Source organism: Hippocampus zosterae, chromosome 7 (assembly GCF_025434085.1).
Source record: "Hippocampus zosterae strain Florida chromosome 7, ASM2543408v3, whole genome shotgun sequence".
Lineage (NCBI taxonomy): Eukaryota > Metazoa > Chordata > Actinopteri > Syngnathiformes > Syngnathidae > Hippocampus > Hippocampus zosterae.
Genome location: NC_067457.1, coordinates 2,519,448 through 2,543,692, shown reverse-complemented (window position 1 = coordinate 2,543,692; position 24,245 = coordinate 2,519,448). Strand labels below are relative to the sequence as shown.

The following is a 24,245-nucleotide window of genomic DNA, read 5'->3' as shown; positions in this document are numbered from 1 at the left end:
AGCATGACGTGGCATGCCAACAAAATGAGCCGCCAAGTTTATTGGGGCATCGCCTCTGGGAAAATTTGAATTCTCTTTCTTTTTTTCTTTTGTTTCGCTGACATTTATTTGGCTGTGAAGCGCAGCGCGCCGCACTGGAAGCGCTCGGCGGCATTCATCACGTTTGTGCGTGACATCTCAAACGCGTCGTCTGCCTTTCATCGAATCTAATCGGCAGCACACGATGACGATGATGAATCCATCAAATCTGTCGCCGTTTGCAAGTTTTGCGCTGGGAAACGCTGTGGCGCATTGAGTGATCTGAACAGGTTGAAGAACTTCAGCTGATGTTACAGTGAGATCATTCGCACAGTGACAAAGTGCTAATTTCAATGTCATGCTTGCTGTTGTTTTTTTTTTTGTTTGTCATAATGCTCGACGACAAAATAAAAGTGGCATTTACTTTTCCTTTAAGCTAAGCAAGGGTGCGATTCAAATCAGGAATCGGCCGGTGAGTCCAAAAGGCAACACGGTGGCTCCGCCCGTTGACGGAACAATTACGGCCGCTTTCACCTTTCTTTTATCCCGACCGAAAAGGGCAGCCGGCTGATAAAAGAGAAAATATGCTGGCAAAAAAAAAAAAATGGAATATAAAAAAAGACAATGAATGTAGCAGAACGTGAGCAGAGCGAGTGTGGCACTAACAGGTCTCCTGGGGAAAGGGGGGGGGACGCAGAGATGTGATGGGAGTCCTTACCTGGGGCCAGCAAACTCAAATAAAAAGCGCAAGGGCATCGAGGAGACCAGCCCGCAAGGCCAAACGCTCCCACCGGTAATCACAAACTATTATTTCTGACGTGCGGAGCTTCAAAGGAAGGTTTCGAGCCAGGGTTTGATATAAGGCTTCAAAGTCAGGGTCAGGGTTTCAAATTACTGTGAGCGTCGTCAAATTTGGAATACGGTTTCAAAGTAGGGTTTCAAGAGTGGGTTTGGGTTTAAAATCAGGCTTTCAAGAGAGGTTGACGGTTTCAAGGAGGGTTAGGGTTCCATGCCTGACAAAGAGGGAGGTCTGAAAGCAGCCCAAAAGAGGAGAAAAAGCCTTCGAAAAATGTCTGGCGTGCTTCACAAATCAATGCCTGCGTGTTGAGTCCTTCTTTGTTTATTTTTAATTTCTTTTTGTGGCATCTGGCGTCAATACTGGAGCTTCACTTCAAAGTCCAGGCGGCCCGATGGGAGTTTGCCTCTTTCATGTCGGCCATCTTTTGAGACCGCGACACCACACATCAGTCACGGACGCGTACGCACGACTGAAAGAGGGGGGGGGGGGGTCGCACATGGGGCGGGGGTCTGCAGACCCCGTCAAAATTTAAAAATATGGACTCAACGATTTGGACAAAAAAGCAGCTGGACAAATTGGGAGGAGCAACTATACGGCGAGGACAAAAGTATCGGGACGGATCCGAATGGGTAGATTGAAAGAGCAACATGTTGCCGAGACGGCAAACGCTTACCGGTGGTCGCCACGGTGTCGTCCTTGCCCTGCGTGAAGACCACCACCCTCGGCCTGGCTAAGTTGTCCTTGGGCAGGTTTTTGGTCAGCCTGGCGATTTCGCCAATGTCGTCCGTCTGTAAACAAATGCGCAGGAACACACCGCTTTCAATTTAGCAAGGCGGTAAAAGCAGAGGGAAGCCATCAAGTGCGGCGGATCAATACGAGAAAATGATCACAGAAGATGTGGGTGAGATGCTGAAATCAACACAATGTACTCTCGGTCAAAATGGAAACAAACAAACAAAAAAAGCAAACCCCAATGCGTACCAGTGATCTTTTCCACCTCTAAACGCTTCCCAACCATCATTTAATCAGCCCCGAGAGTTCCGCGGAGGAGGGAGAAAAGTAGGTGTAACACTCTAAGCAAGTGCTAATGGTGAGGTTTATGCTGCAGCTGTTTGCCAGCCAAGGTAAGGAGACGGTGGGGAGGGGGGGTGGAAGAAAAAAGAAGAAAGCAGTTTGTCAGCTTCACCACATATAACCACAGGCACTCCCCTCAGAGAGCCGACGCAAAAGCACACAAGGCTTTGGCACATTGTCGCCCTTCGCTTTTATGTTCCCGACATAAAAAAAAAAAGGTGCTCGACTCAGGTTGAAGGCGCTCAGAGGCACTTTTGCAAGGCCGACAGGCACGCGGCTGAAAAACGGCGACCAAAATAAAAGATTGAGGTCAATTTTTATCGATTTGGACAGACACAAAGTTAATGGATTCAACTCGGAGAGGCTAATTCAGATCATTCAGATTGTTAGCCGCTAAAACGGGCTGCTGGTGTGGTGGTCTGCAACGATTCTGACGACAGGCAAAGGCCCACTCGCACCCCTAAAAATATTTTAAGCCATTTTAAAAATGCTTCCAAAAAAAGGGTGCTCAGCAATAGGTATGAGGTATTGCAACACACTGTATTGTGTGTTGCAAGGCAAGGGGCCCCAACCACAATTTTGCTGTCCCGTGTCGGGCCAAAGTGTCAGCAATGCTTCTCTTTTGGTCAGGAAAACCGAGAAGACCTTCTAAAAAAAAAAAAAAAGATGATACAATACAACCCAAAAAATAAAAGCAGGCTTTTTAGTGTGCTTTTAAAAGAAGCTTGTAAATGCTCGGGTATCATGCGCCATCTCGCCTTGGCGACAAAAGAGAACGCCGTGCCCGATGCATCGGCTTCCCAAAAGGCTTTTGAAAAAAATTCGATAAATAACATCTGTACACGATGTTGGACCGCAAGAGTGCATGGAGAGAGTGAGCGAGCGAGAGAGAGAGAGAGAGAGAGAGAGGCAGCTGAACAAAGAAACCATGACGACTGCCCCATTGCCATGGCAACAGCAGCGAGGCCTGGCGAGTGTAATAGCGCATCAATCACTGTCCAAAAAAGAACTTCAGTATCAGCAGAAATCAAGAAGAAAGTAGGAAACCTTAGCATGTTAGCATGCTAGCGTGTTGTTGGGGGGCAACTCACCTGGAAGCCCAGCTGCTTTCCGAATGCGGCCGCCTCCTGCAAGTGATAAATATAAACATAGAAAATAAAAAAGGTGTATTAAAAAAATACATGTTTAAAATTGATAAAAAACGGGTTTCGATTTTTTTGTGTGTGTACAAGCTTTTACGTGATACAAATGGATACAAATGGATAAAAATAAACAATTTCCCCGACACGCTAACCTGCGGGTGATGAGCGCATGTCATTCCGTGACGGTCCAAATATTAAAGCTGCATCGGGGGTCTTAAAAATCACATAACGGGCCATAAATAGCGCATTCATGTTAAGGGGCCCATCGCATCAATTTTTGATGGCCTTCCTGTCCGTGCGTTTTACATGTGACGCGAGCCGTTTTGGGATGTTGCGCTCGATAGCGTCGCGATGGCGCTCGGCCTGCCGCCGCAGCTGTCGCCACAATGCCGGCTACTTCAAGTGACATCTGGGGCTTGCGACGGGATGGATAAGCTGCCAGTCGCAGGCCAAAGTGGCGCAAAGAACACAGAGATGTTTTTCGCCGGGGCCGACGAGATTTGGTAACTCGGCGGCGTGCAAGCCGGAGAGGCTGAAAAAGCCGTCAGAATGTGCGCGGAGAATGTTTGCCTCTGTCAGAGGATTAAACAGTCCAGAAGCTATTTTTAGCATGCGTAAGCTAATAATCCACAGTCGGCAATTTAATGCCCAAGACAAATGAGAGCACGACGAAATGTGCCACTTTTCATCTTCACTTGACGTTTTGCCAACAAAACACGCTATCAATGATATAATCATTAGCAGCTGTAGGACAGGAGGAAAAAAAAAAATGATCCGAGACGAAGTGAAACGAGACATGCTAACAAACAACCAAATATAACCGTGCCCTTGCCCCGTCACTTCAGAACACGCCTGCGGCGGTGGAGGCCTGCCTGGCTTGCCATCCGTCTCCGTGGGACTGATTGCCACTAGGGCAGCGGTGACGGAGGGGCGGCAGGCGTTAAAAAACACGGAAATTGTGCAGTGTATAGAGTATATATATATATCCGAGAGCAATTACGGGACGGCGGTATGCATAAAAGGGAGGTTGTGACGAGCGACGTTAACCTTCGCCTGCCGGGACCTTGCGCCGCTGTGTGTGGGGGGGTCAGGCGGCTTAAATATCAGCTCTAAAGGTCTCCGTCACACATCTCACCTCGCGCTCGGACAAGAGGTCAGAGTGCGACGGTAGCCGTTATCTCCCTCAAGGAAGTTTGCCAATATCCAGTTACTCGACGTGCCTTTTACGATGTCTGTCTGTCGGGGGCGATATTTTCCGGCCGTAAAACGCCGGCAAACACTTAAGTGTTATCTCTCGAGGAGAGCTTGGTCGTGAACCTTTTGAAAAATTCACCTCGCACAGCCAGTTTTATTTCGCAACCTGCAATTTGACAATCTATCACGAGCAGACCCACAAAAAATGTTTGTGACGGCTAACAAACTGTTTGGAGCCATGCATACCCCACGACATGAAGTCGACTGACTGCAGCATCTGGTTCGGCTACTCGCATCGGGATGCCCGAAGTTCCATAAACAAGTTTTTGAACTTGATTCCGCACCCGTAATATCGGGGGCGATGCCGCAATGCTGATTGCGCTCTTGACGGCTTGCCAGTCATCTCCCAAGCACGGACGGGAATGACAACGAAGCCCCGGGACGCGACCGCCAAATGCCGGGAACACAATGGCGAGGAGACAAAGGAGCGTGCACCCGCCAACTCTGTGAGGATAAGAGGATTGCGGGAGCAAGCGGCCAAACTCCGAGCAGCAGTAATTAGGACTGTAGGGGTATCTCGGAATGCCTGCCGGGTGTCTTGAGGAAAAACACTAGCGTCAGCACCGTCAACGGTATCGCTTCTTCCCTCTGTATTTTTGGATTGGGGGGGGGGCCGTGCGAAGGGATTGTACTTTCCCTGGTTGAGCATCTGAAATATGCAAGTTGCTGTCTCTCTCACATGGACGAAACCCACTAGAGCAGGTTGTACCCCCCCCACCCCCAACCCCTTCCAACTTCCATTTAGCAAATGATCCCAGCTAATATGCAGCGTGACTCATCTGGCTCCATAACTGTACGCCGCCGCAGCGAAGGTCACCCACCGTTCTCCGGGCGGGTGACTCATCACGGAGAAAGAGAGAGCGACTTGAAATGCTCCCCCGCGTCTCTGCCTCCAGTCAGTGACACCTTGTGATCGGTCTGTCAATCACAAGGCGGACTGTTTTGCTTTTGCAATAGCCCGGGCCGGGCTGGGGAAGCGGACAGCTTAAACGGCTTGAAATTAGCCGCGGCTCACGTTTCCAATCGCAGTTTAATGCCCACTTAGCCTTTTGTTTGATGCGATCACCTATTGTGTAGTTAATTAAAATGAAGCAGACGAGGCCGGAGTGCCTATAAATAAGCCCTGCGGAAGTTTCTGAACTCAACACCGCCATTGACGGCTGCAGTAGTCAAAGTTGTTTTACCGTGGCCTGCCAGTAGGCAAATATGAGCGATTAAATATATTATCATTTGAGATCATTTCTTATTCAAAATCAGAAAACGTACATCCATTTTGTACCCTCCCGTGGGAACGAGATGAATCGGCACGTGTGCACTTAATTGGCCTCCCGGGATTATTATAACACATCCACGCAGGAACGCTTTAAAATGACGCGTTTCAAGCAATTGGGTCAAAATTCAAAATGTTTTGGTTAATGAGTGAAACTACTTTACGGCGTAACCCCAAAAGAGCGTGGCTATAGATAAATGGCGTGCAGACATTAAGAACACTTAAAAACCCAATCAGTCAAGGAGATTAATTCCGTAATGATGATCGTTCCGTTTCTCTTAAATACCGCAATGCAAAACCCGAGCGTAATGGTTTCATCCCCGCTGCCCTTCTTTTGTGTGCTTCTTTATCTCCTACACTCAAGAGAGCACGTTGGTAAATCGCGGCTAATTTTATCACCGGTGATCATTTCTCTCGTCGGGGGCAGTATTAACTGCCGCCATTTCAAAAAAGTGGAATTGATGGTTGTTTCTGTGTCAGGCGGCAAGAGGAGTCAATTAATGTCCGGTTATTGCGCGACATGTTAGCCCCCTAAATTTGGCGTCGTCACTCTCCTCCCGTGTCATAAATCTCCTGTCGTAACTTTCAAATCCGGCTCAAGCCCAGTTCGAAATAGAGAACGGATGGATGGACGTCGACTGGCCCTGAAGTCATTGGAAGAAGGCCAATGACTTTTTATCTGCTAATCCGCAAAGCGCACAATGGGAGGTCTGGGACTGGACCGTACAAGCCCACGTGGAGGGAGGCCAACAGAAGTCAAAACAGTGCAGGCAGACATTAAGTCGTCCGCGGCGCTCTTCGCTTGAGGCGTCGGGTGAATATCGGCTCTGTTTGCCGCTGTTTGCTCTTATTTTGGTTCCTGGAGAACGAGTCCTGACAGAATGTTCCGACGCTAATCCGTCAGCAAGCACGCAATTACTATCCCGAATCATTAAAGTCAATAATGACTCGGGGGTGTGCGAGAACTTCTTGAGGCGAACGGTTACAGTAGCCGCAGATGCAAAACACGCGGTGTTTGGAAAGCGCACGCGGCGCGGCTCAGGAGGCGGGAATCATTCCTCAATGCAATTAGGAGGAACGGGCTGCGCAAAGTGCTGGGGTAAGACATAAACGGGTGTTTTCTTTCAGCTGTGGGGAATTCCTTTGCGCACACTCGAGTTGAGATTTGACTTTTTTTTTTTTTTTTGCCACAGTAACTCGGGACATGCTTAAAATGTCACGGATAAGACTTGAGACTACTTCATGACTCGTGCATACTTTATGCGAGGAGTAATCAGGACTGACCGTCTCATTGCCAAACAAGATGTCCACGAACGGCATGAGCTCCATCATGGCGGCGTTGTAAAACTGACAGATGAAAGGCGCCGACAGGTTCATGCAGAAGAGTTTGTTGTTTTCCGAGGCGTGCTTGGCCACCTTCAGCATGGACGCCGGAGACACGGTCAGGAAAAAGCCCTGCAAAGAAAAAAAAAAAAACACCCAAATCATTTCAAATGTCAAAATGAACTCAAGCTCTAAACTGTGCAACTTTTGGAATGCTTGACGGTATCATGCTTTTTTTTTATTTTTTATAAAGAAGGTATTTCAAGTCAGATTGTGTTCCATCTGTTTGTACTGAGCACCGAATTACAATGTAAACTGCTGCATTAGCTTCTTGTGCTAGCCACTAGCACACAGCAAAATGATGCAACTTTTGGGGTAACACTTTCCGCAAACGACGTAACGAGGATTCTGATCTATTTATTTGGCAGTCAAGATCAAGTGACCAGTTCAACATCGACGGCCGCCTTATTGCGCTTTCTAGCTAGTTACCCAAACTTCAAGGAATTACCCAGCGCAGCATAAAGAAGAGTGTAACGCGAGCCGGAATGGCTCCGACCAACAGAAACACTTGAAACTACTAATTTGTGGGTTTTGAGGGCGGGAGGATTGAATCTAAAGAGGAGCCTTTGGAGCACAAAGGAGGGGGGAGAAGGACAGTGGTGAGGAAGGGGGGGGGGGGCAGTCACTTTGGAACGGACCCTGCGGTGAGGGGAACAACACGCTCGTATCCGATGATGGGCGAACAAAAGTCCGCTCTGCACTCCCCTTACTCGGAAAGAAGAGAAGCGCGGTTGGTCATTGTGTGAATGAATACAAATCGGGTAAGAAAACACCTTTGCGTTTGAGATTGGAAACCTGACACGAGGCGCACAGAAGCGCTGCTCTCCTTTGATACGGAGCTGCTTAGCCTTGTTTTCCAGCAACAAGCTGCTCTGCAAAACCAGTCGGGCACTCAATAACAACAACCACCACAAAAAGAAAGAAAGATAAGAAAGACTTTCGGCCGATCCATTTAATCCGGCGACTTTCTCTGGGGCTCATTAAAGCCCGATGACATCAGCTGCAAAGGCGAGCGACTGAGCACTCAATTAAAGCTACGAGGTAAGACTACACAGTCACTTTGGCGGTCGGACAATGGCGCTTGAGAGAAGACTCGCGACGGCGCGGGTACCATCTGCCCGAGAGCAAAAACAAGACAAAAGGTGCGGATGCCACACTGCGCTAATGGCCCGTCAGCTACTTCGACATCTTCCTTTTGCCGCGTGCCAAGGGCGCGTCAAACGGAGATTGTCTTTTGACACCAGAGCTTCCAGATAAACCCGCCGCCGATCAAAGGAACCCGGCGGCTCGCTACAATATGCTCGGGGCCGCAGAACTTTTGAAAAGCTCGCTGCGGTGCGGCGATGAGTCGCTGCCCCTGTGCCAGAACCATGACGCCACATTTCCCAGCAGTCAAGGGTGGAACGATATCAACTGAAGCCTGAAGGAGTATCCTAGGGAAGGAAAGTGCAACTTCAATGAGAGCATTTCCTAAAACGCAACACTAGAGGGATAGGACAACAGAGACCGATTTTGAATTTTGGGACCTTTCAAGGCCGGTGGAAAGTTATCATTGTGCAATGAGAATCCAACATGTCTTGGTTCCCAAGAGCCTGCCGCTCAAATCAAGGGAATACCGCGGCAAACCCGACACAGAAAAGTCCCAACAGTTGCGACTCCGGCGGTGTCCGGCCGAGCGCCAAAATCACATTCCAGTTTGCATCCGCAACTGTGAAACGGAAGACGGAAAAGTCTTTAGTGGTTGCGGCACGGGATCGAGTGGCGAGGTGGGGGGAGGGGGGGTGGGATGGGGTTGTCACTGTTACAGGATGATCTCTGTGGCCCAATTGCCGCTCGGACTATTTGGCCGTGTCAAGTGTTAACTAAACTGAAGCGAATGAGCTGGTGACCAGTCCAGAGTGCACCCCGACCTCTTAACCCAAGTCAGCTGGGGACGGGCTTCGGCACACTCGCCACCCAAATGAGGACAGGCGCAAGCCCCTAAAATAGAAAAAAGAGTAAGGATGGAAGATTTGGCTCACAGTGGGAGAAGTCACATTGTTGTGGAAGCGTCCCGCCATTGCGTGGGTGTGTGCGCTTGATGGGTGGTTGGCTGTGATGGATGGGGAGGTGTCAACCAGCTTAAAATACAACTGGATGATGAAATGGCAACAAAAAAAAAAAATCTATTTTAAGAATGACACTTCAGAGAAGGCAAGCTTCTTTTTTTTTTCCCTTTCCCAACCCTCCCCTCTCTTAATTCCACAGCCTGGAGAGAATTACAGGATATTTAGCGCCAGATGGGCAAAAAGCATAACTACACTTGCCGTGCGCTGTCCGCGTTACGTTGTACTAATACTCGACTCGCTCTCAAATGGAATCGTTCTTATTTTCTATCTTATTGACACGAAAACGAAATAACCACTGAACCCACTGAAACTCTGTTGCCAGCCAAAACAGCAGCACGGCAAAAGTCGGAGGTGCTAACTGCTGTCTCGTGAAATAAATATCAAATTTAAAAGCAAAGAGTCAATGCACTAAATGCCACTGAGGAGCATTAGGACGGCTTTTACGCAGCCGCTGATAACATCTGCCTCTTGGTCTCGCCTCCCAGCTCCCGTCCAGGCGTCGTGTTCTGCTCCAACTTATCAGATCACTTGGAAATTCACCCAGTGCTGCCAAAGGGGAGTTGAAGGGGGAAGCCAATTCATACGGGCGGGCTGCGCTTTTCCGAGCAGCATCTCCCGGGGCAACAGAATTGGGATTTAACAACCTGGGCGGACATTTTAAACTAACTGCTTTATCTTTCCCTAAAAAGCAGCCCAAGGAGCTGTAAAGAGGCGGCAACTGCGCAACGATGACGGATCGGACCTGGTCAAGGTCATCCTGATAAGAGGAGGAGTATTTTGTGAACCCCTTGTGGAAGTTCGGTACCAAACCCCCCCCCGACCCCCCCAACTGTCTTATTTATCATTTCATCAATCCGTTTATCCAGCTATCCGAAAAGGTCAATCGTGGTTCAAAGGGAAGTAGAGTCACTCGTGAGTATCACAATGACGTGGCCAGTCCGGATCAAAATGGGTTAAAACGGACTCCCGCATCCGTTCTGCGTTGTCCTTGTGTGCCACGTTGCACTTAATTAGCATTTTACTGCCAGCGGCTCGCTCTCCTTCAGTGACTCTGAAGGGGAAAATGGCAAGAGCACAAACCCGCACGCACGCAGTGAGAGAAAATGCCAGCTATTGCAATGCGTACCGTTAGCTCCCGTGCTACAATCATCGACGCTGGGGGTGGGACAATATACCAAAATGTATCATGTCCTTAGCATTCATGGTAAAATATTAACACGAGGGATGGGGAAAACGTGTCAACATAGATTAGTATCGTGCAGTATCGTTAGCACACTCCACATACTAGGGGATGGACAAGATGGATACCAATATGCAGCATATCGTTAACTTGCATGCTACTTCTTGATAAGGGCGCTTGGATCAAAATATCAATAGTGGTATTGGTATCGTGAAATCTCAAGGCACAGTATCTATACTAGGATGGGAAAATAGTGATACTAATGTGAACTTTCACAGTACGATATTGATATCATCGATCGCCCCTTACATGTTTAAGACCAAATATCTGCGTTGAAATTGATTTTTGGCCGTCACAGTATCGTGTGGAAGCTCAACAGGTGGAACAACAAATTAGGATGTTACGTGCGATAGTACGAATGGGACAAAATGGCAACTCTTAAATCACTTGACGTCACCGTTTTGCAAATACATCTGCAGTTGAGTGAGTAATCGCCTCAGGTTTCTGCTTTCTGTGAAAATCTCCAAAAGGTGCTACTGCGATGGACACAAACTATTTATTTGGGGAGGGGGGGGTCACTTGAGGTTGAACGCTGCGACGGAGCGGCGGGAGACAGTGGTCCAGTGTTCGCTGCCGGCCTGGCGAAAGCCGGCGCAGCGGCTTGGAAAATTACAGGTAATTGGCCGAGCCATCGAATCCAGTTTGGCTTCGCCCGAGAGCCTAAAATAACAAAGCTGTGATTGCTCGGAGGCCCCAAAGAGTTAATTTGATACACATTTCTACACCCACCTTGAAATGTACTCGGGCCGGGTGAGAGCCCCTCATTCCCTCCTCCGCATCCCCCTTTTGCAAATACTCTCCATCTGCCAGATTACGCTGAAGCAGCGGGGAGAAGGTGAGTGGAGGGCCCTTGCACAATATCGCGTGATGGCTGTCAAACTCCGCGCAGGCCTAATAAACCGCTCGGACTGTACTGAAGAAGATGTAGTGTTACACATAATTGGCGGCGGGCCACATGCTTCAGCAGTTGAACAAAGGAGGTCCTTTTCCTCACCCGACTGACTGATGGACGTCCGCCACCTTTCAACTTGACCCCCGACCCCAACCCATGACTTAGCTAAGTAAGCTGTCCATTAAAAGTCATGAAAAGGCGGTGATGTCACAGTTGTTGACTGGTGAGAGTACGAGTATGGCGTGCCCCATCCTGAGCGCTTACATTCGCTGGTGGTCAAGATTTTGGAAGTTGTCAATATTTAAATGGCACAGTCGCTGTGAAATCATATTGGAATAAAGCGCTTTGTCAAATAGTGAGCCACGGCTGAATAAATGCTCATCAACGCTTACGGATCTGAGCGCTAGCAAAAACGAAACCGTTTGCGAAAGTAAACTTGTACATTTCCGGCAACGCGTTTGATCATCTGCTCCCGAAAAAACGTGTTAAATTCCGCCAGAGTCACGCTGAGGTTTTCCACCCTGCTGACACCAACAGCATGTTTTACACTCACAACAAGCAGCAACTGCAGCGCCGCAGAGAGATCGCGAAGGAGGAGGGGAGAAAAAAAAAAAAGGAAAAAGAAAAATCGATTGCCCGCAGGCGAGAAGTGTGAACTTTCATACCCTAAGTCCAATTTCCTTGAAAGCGGTGGGCCCTGAATCAAATCAAGCCGAGGCGATGCGGCTTTGGAATTATGTAAAAGACATTTTACTGCGCACAAACTCCCAGGTGGACAAAAGTTGAAGCTTCTTTATTTTGCGCATTTTGTTTTGGGGAAATACTGAGCTAATTGTCATCAGGCATTTTTGTATTTATGGCGTTTACGTGCTCGCCTCCATAAATGCGATCAAATATTTGTGGCGGAGAGTGCGGCAGGCGGGCCAAAGAAAATTAGGCGGCCCGCAACGGTTTGTGGAACTTTTCGACTTGTAGGCGTCAGGCTGCTGTGCCAAAGACACTAAAGCCAGAAATATTGCACGCCCAGCTTTAAAATACATTTCTTCGGGTTAATTTTTGATGGTATTTGATATATTCGTATATGTAAATACTTCATTTTTCAGTTACCATTCACCACACAACGTTAATTCAATCATTAATATATTCTTCATTTTTTTTAAAGTTTCTAATTACAAATTTTTAAAATTACATACATTTTTTTTTTAATTGTTACAGGTTGAGGCATTTTTTTGTAAATTGAAAAAGAGTTTGGATTCCCACCCAAAAAAATTTAAAAGAAAGAAATTTGCAACTAAATAATTTCAGACTTATTTTACATCCATTATCAGCCAAATCAAAACAGAGGTTAACAAAACAAGTGTGCTGCCTTGATCAAAATAAAAATCACTGAACAGCCTCCCTTACTTAGCCCACAAGTTGAACTCGGCCGCCCCATGAAAAATGTCCACTTAAGGAGAAAAATAACCCCCGATAAAAGCCGGTGTGAGGAGCAGGGAGGTGCAAGGTTGCCTCCTAATTGCGGCCGAAGAGAGAAGCCGCGTCGGAGTAAACAAAGTCTGATCGATGGCGGGGATTATATCGAGGAGAGAGCCTTTTGGTCTTTGGCCAAGGCGAGCGCAAACGCACCGAGGAGGAGGGAGTGCCAAAATAGCTGAGGCAAAGAGCTGGTTGAGTTAAAAGCATTATACATCACAAGGTGGGGGACGAGTGAGGGGTGTGGGGGGGTTAGAAGGAGTGCATGTGACCACATGTCGTCAACTTTTGCACATCTTGGTTATTTGTACCTGACAGAGGAGCCATGGGAGAGCGGTGCTTCAAGTCAGGCCACATTCCCAACTGCATTCTCCACTGCAGTGGATTGCAAACATTTTACCACATTAAAAAAAATATATATATTTTGTCCAATATTAAAATACAGTAGCGTTGTTGGTTTGAGATTTTCTCAAAAATGAGTTTTGCGCCTATGACATGAATTAAAGACCCTGTAATGTGGCAAATTGAAAAAGTGTAGCTCCGTCTCCAGCGCGCATGTGCCGAGCGGCCTCAAACGGGGGGGGGGGGGGGGGGGGGGGGGGCGCGCAGCCGAGTCGGATGTAAATCACCAGCGTAATGCACCAGCAGAGAGTCTCCTTGAACCGCCGCGATTTGATTATAAAAGAGGTTAAACAAACGTCATCATCAATCTGTCATGTTTTTAATAGGATGGGGGCCATTTTTGTGTCGAGCGGGCGACCACTTCAGGAGCGCTCCGTGTTAAATTGCCGCATCCCTTCCGACTCTTGTAGACCGTCGCACGACAGTCAGGGATTCAATCGCGACCGCCAACGTTTCGACAAGAGTTGCCGGGGCCACTTCAATCTTTCCACCAGACACCGCGAAAAGCCGACAATGATATTCATGCGAAATGGAAGCGCAAAAATGGAGCGGAACGCATCAACTAAAATTGTTGTTTGCTTACATTGGGCTGAGTGCCAACAGCTTTAATGAGGGCTGCGCGCAAAGATATTTTGGTGGATGTGCACGCCCAAAATGCTCGCAACTGTATCAGATTGCAGCACGTTGAATACGATGAGGATGCGGTGACCTAATTCCAACGACTGCGACCACCTCTTGGGAGGATAATTATATTTGGGGGGGGGGGGGGGGGATTTTAACTCTTGATTATTGAATTAGTCGGCGCGTGAACGTGAATGCTCGGCACACACACACTTGCCATTTCAGTGGTGAGGCACCAACGAAGAACACGTTAAATGCTGCAAGCTCGGATTGGGGAGAAAGCAGCACCGCCTAGTGGAAAGGAATAAAAATGTCGAACATAAAGTAAAGGAGTCTTAAGTGAAACATTAACGGGATTGCATTGGTTTGTGTAAAGAATGACTTTCACCCATCTAAACATGAAACGCAGCCTTAATTGACTCTTGTTTATATTTCATCATGGTCGGTTAAGTAATACGGCCGTTTCGCGTCAATATTGTCCCCTCAATTGCACTCTGCTCAATAATTAATCGGCGCGCTGACGCCACACGGATCCGATATGAAACGACGATCACAGGCAAAGACTTTAAATATAAATACATTTCCAAAAACGGCTGATGCATTTTTCATGAGCCGCTGCCGAGTCCCCCGGCTACGCTTCACAGACACCAAAAAGGGCCACGCGGGTCCATGAATTGCATATTCACTGGCTCCGCCTACGTGCAAGCCCAACCCTTGGAACTCGGTTCAGTTCACCAGGGGACGGCTTGCGATGGCAAAACCAGAAAAAAAAAATCAGGAAAAGGCAGAATCAAACTTTTTTTTTAACTATTCTTTTGCTCGCAGTGGCTACAGCACGTTTTAGAAAGCCGTACTCTGATCAGACCCCCGCCGTCAGCGCTTTCAATCCCTACATTTTAAGTGCGGTTTGCCGATTTAGTCGGTTTCCTGGCGCGGCGCACGCCAACGACCACCTGCCGCGTGTTTACTTGCCATGAAGCCTCCACGCAGGGATGAAACGCACACTCCGGTTACGTTGTCACGTCGCTGTGACTCTGTCGGACATATTGAGTTTGAAGGTGCAAAAATGTGTCGACCACGTGCGAGCAACCACCCGGCGAGAGGCTGAGCCGACGCCCGCCTGCCGTTCCTCGCGCCTCTTTAAATGGCTGCCCGCGATACTGCTGCTCAGTGCACACACACACACACGTTTGTTTTTGTTCACCAGGGATGCGGAATATTTTCAGCAGTTGAGTTAAAAACGGAAACGAGGGAGAGATGTTCAAACTGTTCTGGAAAATAAATCAAGAGTACATATCGCATAGGATTTTCTATGACCATGCCTGCAGAGCTCCCCACCTTAAATCAACTTTGCTCATTTGAAATGAGCGGCAAATTTCTTTGGTCGTGTTTTTGTATACTGCCGACGAGTTACGTTTATTTCGAAAGGCGGAGGACTCGAGTCACATGACTTGACTCTTCAGACTTGCCTGCTGACTTTTGAGAATGTTTTGGGGGACTTTTGTGCATTTTCGAGATATGCATCATTTTTGTTTTCTTTTGAAAGGAGCTATTTTGGGTGGAGCGTGGCCACCCACCTCATGAAGAAAATCACAAGATTTGATTTAGTTTAGTTTTCTTCTCATATATGTGTCCATTCAAGTGAATAAGAATACTTTTTTTTTAATCTGTTTGGTTTCATTTCATTTTCATTTAAAATTGTAGTGCTGTTGAAACAATTCCCCACGCTACCACCCCCGCCCCCGTCTTTCACAATTGTATTGTTAGTTTGTGTTCCAAACACACTCGTGTCTCTCGGAGAGGAAAAGGATTTCTTGATTCTGGCATGCCAGGGAAAGGTCCTGTGAGGATTACATTGGCTAAGCCCTTATCACTCCAGGAAATTCAGTGAAAAGTGCTCCAAGTAGAAAATCAAGGGGAAAGACTTCTTCTTCTTTTCAACTTTCTTCGCGCTCGTGGAGAAAACTTATTTCGTCTTAGCCACTTCACGCGGAAAATGTAAAGGCAGGTGATTTGGGCAGAGAGGGAGGAAGGGAGGGATGGGAGGGGGTGCGCCGCTGTGGAACATCCGGGGGAAATGTTTCTTATTTGAATGGGACAGCGCCATGGCGACGGCTGTGAGACGTTCCCGAGGCTTTTGTCCAGAGTACAAAGTGATTGGCACGTCTGAATGAAGAATTTTTTTTTTTTAATACGTTTGCTGTGGTGAGCTATTGGGACTGTCATAACTGCGAGATAATCATGATATACAGTACCGGCGTGAAATAGACTACCGTACATGTGTGGGACAGATATTCACTCCTTTCAAGTACCGCATCGTTTTCTTTTTATTGCATAGGATTTCCAAACAACTGTAAGATATCATAATCATAACTGAGTACATATTGCAACTGCGGTGTAGCAAATCTATTCTCTTGTGATACAGTACCAATACACAAGTGTCAACATATCATCTAGGAATGAGCTGACCCATCTGTTCATCTAAGGAAAAAAAAAAAAAAAATCACACATGGCACTCAAGCACAAAGGGCTGCACACACCCCCGGTTTAAAAAAATGACTATTGGCAATTGTAAACATTTGTCACCGTCAACGCCGCATGACAGGGCCCAAATGAATCACAATTATCGGGTTTCCTGCATGGTAATTGAGCGGCGAGTTTGACGCTGAAGCGAGCGTGTCATCTGGCCTGCGGGGAAACGGCGGCCATTAGCCGCAGGACACCCCCCTGATCGAGTATTGCGGCCGAGGAAAAAAGTAGCCAGCGCCTGGGCGAGCCAGATCAATAGGCTTTGATCTGGCGGAATGCAAATAGCAAGGGCGCTCGCTGGCTCGTTCGCACGGTGGGATGATGCGACATTCTGGCGCCATACAATATCATCATTAGCCCCCCCTTCCCCCCCGTGTCAAATCCGCTCGATAAAAGGGCATTATTTCCGAAAGGAGAAGTGCTGCTTTAATCCGTTTATGCTGCTTTCAGCGGGATAGTCTCGCATCGCTAATATTAAAAGCGCAACGTGTCAAGAGCATGATGATTTGGCTACTGTATGACCTAACTGCCAAAATGGGAGGGGGATGGGGGGGGGGGGGGGGGGGGGGGAATCAAATTAAAATTGGATTTTTGTAGAAACAAACAATGGTGCTGATATTGGAAGACAACATTGCTAAGGACCGTGAGATGGAAACATGAGCCGTATTCTTTCCACCGTTGGCATTTGGATGTAAATCTGCATCCTTCCGTCCACCGTCCTTAACTCAATCTCAAATGTACTTTTCCCGTAACAAATCCGCCTTGGCAGACGCCGTCACGTCAGCGGTGAGAGTGACAGGCGGACGGGACATCAAGCTCACTCCTCCTTTTCCTCCCGAGGTGAATAATGGGCACGTTGCAATGGATGCCTGCCAGCGTCCAAACAAGGCCGCAGTCTGTTGCTCATGATAAACAAACCAATTAGAGGGGAGGCGTGTTATTTCTCCAGCGCTGATGGGAAATAATCAATTGGCTCTTGTTTCGACCGGGGATGAAAAAGTAATGTTGGAATTACAAGAGAGGAAGACGTGAATTGATTAATTAAAGCAAGGGGGCAAGCTATGACTCAGAGGTCATGCATACAAATACAAAGCTTTTTTTTTTTTTTTTAAAGTTCTCAAAGTTTATTGTGGTATCTGTCAAGTTAACTAGGGACACGTTTGTAATTGGACAAAATTTCAAGTTCACTTTTGAACGCAGAGCAAAATTAAAGATTTGGGGTCTCTACCGGTAACTGATTCATTTTTCTAACAATTCATTTTTCCAAAACAGTCTAAAATGGCCGCTTCAAAGCAAAAACACTTCCAGCGCCATTTCAGACATTCTGTTCTTGAGATTTTTTTTTTGCGGCTCTACTCGTGGTCGCGCATACCAAATTTCATAAGCCAAAGTAGCTTCAGCGGCAGAATTTTTTTTAAATCGTTGTAGTTGTCATTATAGGCAAAGAAGCATTTTTGTTTTTGTTTTTGCGAAGGTCCTTTATGAAACCTAAAAATAAGAAGATACTGGATGATGTTTTGGCATCAATTGAGCATGTGGCTCACAGGTCTCGAATGAACTGAAACTGCCAACGATTATAGAAATAAATAGCAATGCCAAGTTAAGCACTCATAATTAATCCAGGCAAAAGTAAAGTCGCCCCCCCCCCCCCATTTTTTCCCCCTTTTTGGCCTCCCTTCGCTCACAGGGATACATGCCCTTCTTGTATGCATGAGTCAGCTTACATCTTCTGACAATCAAGGGCCAGGGGGCTTTGTCAAAAGGGGGCCGATGTTATTGTTGTGATTGCCCGCCGCCACCCCTCCCCACTGTGATTGCGCCACAGCATCTGTGACAAAGGCACGCACATGTGGAGCATCAAAAGGACTCGAGGTCTGCTTTTTATTTACCGCGGCCGACAGTCTTGTTTGGCGGGATGCGGTCATGATGTTCAAGCAGGCGGGCGCTAATCGCAATGTCCCGCGGACTTGCAGATGCTCTGGCAAACAATGCAAGAGCCCCCCCCCCCCCCCCCCCCCCCCCCGCCATTGCCCTCAAGGCTCTGGGCACCAGCATAACCAATGGCACTACAGTACATAGTCCCGAGAGTAGTTTTTTTTTTGGGAGCAAATAATACAAATCACCTCATCGGTCTGGATATAATCATTTAAAATCTTAGCCACACGCTTACTTTTACTTTGCTTTGTTTACGTTTGCTGTCCAGGTTGGCATTGCAAATGAGAATCTGTTTTCAATGACCTTACCTGGATATAAATAAATGCAAATAAAATACACAAGACTCCCAAATGTCGTGTCGCAAAGTGAAACTACTTTCGACGTTGTTGTGGTTTCACGCCTGTGAGTTTTGGAGTGTGGCAAAACCCTCAAATTAGCTTCGAAAGAATAACGACGACAAGACGCTAAACTTTCACAAGCGCCATCGTACGGCAGGCTCGCTCGGGCCCTAATAAGAAGTAATAAAAAGAGCCAACGGGGCGACATATGAAAAATAGATTACAGGCAACGTGTTAGAATTGGATAGCAGGGATCAAAAAGAAGCCAGCACAGAAGAAGAAGAAGTAGGTTAAGATGTTATTTCGTGTGTGGTTGGACATTTCGACACTTTCCAGACAGTCCAAATGCTGCATGACAAGAAGCTGTGAAGCCTCCCAAGCAGCAAGGAACAAAGATCATCAGAAAACAATCTCTTAGTAAACACGCTTTACCATTTACTAAGAAGAGCAAAATAAGGCTCGATGGCAGGGGGGGGCAACTATTTTTCACCCCTCTCTTACGGGCAATATAATTTTTATGCATTTAATGACTGGGAGAATCACCGCAAAACTGCAAGAAACAATTTTAGCCAACTTTGCCTTTGATGCCGAACCAAGCCGAGGCCAAATACAGCAACACAGCTTTTTGCAATCTATGTCGAAGTGCCGCAAGTGTCAGGTCAAGCCCATTTTATCGATAAAGCGCCAACTTTACCGCATGTAAAACGTAGACCCTCTACAGCAAATACTACACAGTTAACCAGTTTTCCTTGAATATTATTTCAACTCCTGGATTAATTATTCCATTTTGACAAGTAGTAGGTTTCAGGGAAAGGTGTCTCAATAGTTCCGCCCCGGCAAAGGTTTGGAGAAATTGGAAATGCAAGCGTGTGTGTGTGTGCACGGCTCAAGTAGATCGGCAGTGTGTGTGTGTGTGTGTGTGAAAGGGGGGGAAGGAAAAAAAAGAAAAAACACCCAAGGCGCTATATTTAGTCACATGGTGGCATGTGAGCAGTCTCCATGACAACAGAGCAAAAATGTCATCCTCCTCCACTCGAGATGCATTCAAAGACATCAGGGGAAAAAGGTTAAGAGTTACAGTCGTCGGGTCAAACTTGACTGCCATTAACAATGCCAAGTAATGGCCCGCCGAGGTAATGAGACGCTTACGCAAAGCCGGCTGTAAACATTACGAGGCGATCGCTTCTCCTCGTCAATGAAAGGTATTGGCAGTTGAGAGTGGAGGGAGGCCAAACGGGCTGCGAGGCTCTCGTGACAAAACGTAAACAGAAAGCGGGAACGTTATAAAGAAGGAGAAGTTCAACATCTGTTAAGCACACGCTTTATGATCGGGGTGACCGACATCCCACACGATTCAAGGACAGCGATTTAAAAGCGATTCGATTCGGTTCAGGGGGGGTTATGATTCTATTTGATATGGTAAGGATGTAGCTTTGGTCAAGTTTATTAATACGCAACAACACGCCAAAGCTCCGCAAAGCCAACACCATCCGAGTGAATGAAATTTGAAGAAATAACAATGCAACAACCTCAAAACCCATTTTCCGACTCAAATCAGTCTTAGTTGCACCCCCTCGTCATCGCCTCAGCCACGTTTTAACTTACTGCTACGATACCAACAAAAAAATAAATAAAAATAGGAATATGCTTCCGCAACATCCACATTTTTGTGCCATCTTTTTTTTTTCCTGAAAGAGCTCATCTATTTGCAAACGATATGACATTAGAGCCAAACAAATGTCGCGGCGCGACCGCATTCGCTGATATCGATTCCGTCGAAGCTCAGGCGCCATCGTGGAAAAAAAAAAAAGGCACTCTAACTCACTATCTTTTTTGTGCCCAGGAGACGCGCACTCCTCAAACGGTGCCGAGTGAATCTTAATCAGACACTCAGCCCGCTCAAGCAGGTTCCCCGCACTCCCTGGTGAGAGTATCAACACATGGCCATCAGGCATCCTTCGCCGCCGCAAAGTGGCTATTTATTTTCCCTCGCCTCGGTATTACTCGGCAAATAATTACTCAAGTCGATTCAATTAAAGCTCGCGCCGACGGTGGGCGGGCGGGAGCCCGTTCTACGACGTATTAAGACCGGCTGAAGCCGAGGAAAAGCGACGACGTGAGAGGAAAAAGGAAAAAAAAACTGCATCTAGCAAAAGTGTTGGAACAATGTCACACCATCATCTGAACAAGAGCCTGGAGGCCCGCCAGAGCCGCCCCCCCGCTTCACCCCCCAAACATGAGCGGCCCTTTTGGCCAGGCGACGATCGCCCAAGATGCAGAGGATTAAAGCATTTCTCTCCCCGGTGGATCAAATTATGGCACTGGCAACAACAGCAAAAGCCAACTTCTAAGTGCTTCCATACAGAAGTGATCAACAATATTGCTCAAGCAAACGCAGATGGCCGACTGGTCGTGCCACACCGATGCACCGTTGCTCGCGCAAAGGGTTGAGAATGACACTTAGATTTTCTTTTCTTTTTTTTTAAAAAACTTTATTTTACTTCTATGGTAAAAGACAGAAGGACGCCATTTTCGTGTTTTATTCCCGTGGTGCATTGATGACATTTTTTAGTTTCTTAGTCTTAGTTCGGTGAAGACAGACATATGACTTGTTTTCGTTCAACTTTATGATGATAGACGGGCGCGACAGTTTATTGTTTATTTCTTTTAATTGTCCGACGCGGTACAATTACACCTTTGATGAGATACAAAGTAATAATCTCTGCTCTAACGGATATATGTCAATATCGTTAAAACTATTATCAGCACAACAACAACGACAATTAACGTAAAAGCACCGTAGCAGAGTGCTTGTACTTTGTTACCGTAGCTAGCATGAGCTTGTGCTCACTCATGCCTGAGGGGCCGCGCATCCCACCCCTGCTCCCCTACGCTATACTCCCGACAGCTCATTACCACTCAATTAGGCAGGTGTAGCCCAGCGCCCCCCCCCCCCCCCCCCCACCGACGACAACAACGCTCCCACGCGTGTGTTTCACATTGCCGGGAAAAGACAGACACTTGAGCGCCGAAACGCCTCTTATTAGGCTTGATTGAAATTCCGTAATTGGCCACACGTGCCGATTTAGCGCCATGATGTCGTTGGGGATTCAGCAAGACATGCGTGCAGGCAATTAGGGAATTATATTATTGATGTAATTGGCATAACTGAGCCTCCAGAAGGGGGCGCTGACCCTGCGGGCTTTGCCGGTTAGGGACCAAATGCAGCCGGTCAGTGTCCATATTGATAGGAGGGGGGGGGGGAAATAAGGCATCGGTATAATTTTCGCTTGCAACACAGTGTTAACACACAAGCGGCAAATGACTCACTCAGCGGGGTGGGGAAATGTCATTGGGAATTTGCGCCAAACTGAATCACCTCGCTGGAAAATCGAATCCAACCTGGCGCTCGTCACTTGTTGCCGCCCCACCCAAAAATAAGAAATAAAAGAAAAATATTTTTTTAAAAAGGGGATTGCAAAGATTGGCAACCCTGAGCAGCTTGCACAAACAAAAACACGTGAGGAATGTCGACCCTCGGGAGAGTCGATTTGAACGGGGATGAAACGATGTACAAATGTATTTAATAAGCCCGGCCACAAGTCCAACTTGGCATGTAAATGCGGCGGGGATTCAGTTTGGTGGGCAAGCGGCACTGTAACTGATCGGCTGCAAACAAAGCGGGGAGACTGCCAGTTTTCGCCCTCCCTCCCACCCACCGCATTTTTTTTTCCCCTCCCACCCTTCCCATCCCGGGCTGTATTTTAGACTTGTGTTCCCCCCTCCCAACATGGAAGGGCCAAAGTGTGTGATAGCACAGAGTGGCGAGGAAGAAGGAAGAGGCGGGAGGAAAAGCAATGCCGGAGACAAAGCTCAAGGTCAGCAGGAGGACGCCGTCCTGAGTTCGGGCTGCACGTGGTTGCTAATCGTGCCCACGCTTGCCCCTTAACTGGGTGGTTAGCGGGATTGAGGAACACCTCACCGTTTTTTTGGGGTAGTTTTGCCAAGGGTTGAAAACAAAGCTTTTCTCACGTGGGCATTGTTGATGTTTTGCTGCTAGCGAGCGGTAGTTTAGCCGTTTTCTCTCTCTCTGGAGCCAGTTGGCAGAGGCCGGTGTCTCCTCCATCTCTCCTTGGCTTCTTTCGTACCATCTGCGCCCGCCGGTAATTAACGGGGGCCTTTTTTTACAGCCAATTGTCCTGCTCGTCTACCACCCTCCCTCTCTTCATCTTTCTCCCCGAATGTGACTGGAAGGTGGACGTTGTTTATTTATTTGTTTTTATTTTAAGATACATCTATATTTTATTTGTGCCTATGCGTGGCAGGCAGATTAATTCAAAGTGGCAAGCTGAAGGATGACATCCAACGAGTGGAGATCAAATTACAGGGCAAAGCGCTCAGCGGTAAGAAAAACAAGCTGGTGGTGATGCTGCAGAGTGGATAAAAGAGGAACATGGAAGGGGGGGGGGTGTTCACACTGGGGGGGTGAGGCGTGGAGGGGGTGAGTGGCATTGAGAGGAAGGACGGGAGGGAGGGAAGCAGGCTAACTGGGCCAGCATGAACACATCATCCCGAGCAATTAGAGTCACTCACACAATACATCAATACATCAGGCTCCCTGTCTGACGCTGACTGCACGGCCGGGACCAAATAGCAATAGCGTCATGTCTCGTATCGCTTCATCTTCCGCCACACTATTGATTTCATTCGTGTCCGGTAGGGGGGGCGAGAGAAAACATCGATCCCGCATTGCGCTGTATCGTTTGAAATGTCTATAACACAACATCGATATGCAAGCGTCGCATGTCTGGCAGGGATGGTAGAAAACACCCACGCGGGGTCGCAACTTATCGTTTTCTTTTCAGATAGCGGATCAATACAGGTTTCCAAATGTCTGAGTGTCATTTTTCTGTCACAATACAGTTTCGACAAACGAGTGTCAAATCTCAACAGCCTTGACAAAACTTTGGCAATCATCTCCGTTTGTCTCCTGATGCCGTTTGGACACTCTCACAAAATGTGGATATTATGTCGGTCTGGAGTCAGTTACTGAGCTATTACCCCCCACCCCCAACGCTTAAAAAAAAAAAAAAAAAAAGCGGTCACCCCTCCCCATCCTCTTGCGCCTTTGATATTACTCTTTGTGCAATGCTTTGCCTAAGGAGGCACATTTCCTAGCAACAGCCTGCCACTGAGCATTTGGCAGCGCTTCAACATTCTCTCTCTTTGTGCCTGCCTGCCTGCTCTCTTCGCTTCCGTCACCAGCCATGAGGATGATCCTTTGATCCAATCGCACCGATGTAGCGGCAGCTGGCACCGGCCGTCGATCATGTAACAAATACAACACCGGTGCATGTGCCGTGATGATTTGTCGCATTTCGCGCGAGGAGTTGTTCAAACACCCATTTGTGGGCCCACTTCGCACCACCCGCCCGCCCCGTCACCCACCCCCAATTCAAATCCCACAGAAGCTTAACTCCCCCCCCCAATCCGTGCACCATTTGGCTGGGATGCCAATTGACGGAGATTGCGCCGCGCTTGCTAATGAGACGTCCGGGCGAAAAGGAGGGAGGGCCGCCTTCTTTTACAACATTGACAGACCGTCTTTGATGTCGATATGTGGCCGGTCCTCGAGGAGGGCAACTAAATATCGCAATTGAGACGCGCCCGATTTCGAAGGCGAGTCAAATATCAATACGAGCGCTTGATATCGGCGAGACAAGGGAATCGTTATCACTCTGAAATTGCCTTTGACGTATAAACGTTC

General features: G+C 47.6%; 1 protein-coding gene across 3 annotated transcripts in view; it reads right to left on the bottom strand.

Annotated features, from left to right (window-relative positions):
- LOC127604049 (adenosine kinase-like) overlaps positions 1 to 24,245 on the bottom strand; it is a 56,040-nt gene that overhangs the window by 4,331 nt on the left and 27,464 nt on the right. For all 3 annotated transcript variants that reach the window (XM_052070868.1, XM_052070871.1, XM_052070870.1), the window contains 3 exons: positions 6,842 to 7,012; positions 2,983 to 3,018; positions 1,491 to 1,605 (listed from right to left, as the gene is read on the bottom strand). In XM_052070868.1, the coding sequence (XP_051926828.1) occupies positions 1,491 to 1,605; positions 2,983 to 3,018; positions 6,842 to 7,012 (322 nt within the window). The remainder of the gene's footprint in view (positions 1 to 1,490; positions 1,606 to 2,982; positions 3,019 to 6,841; positions 7,013 to 24,245) is intronic.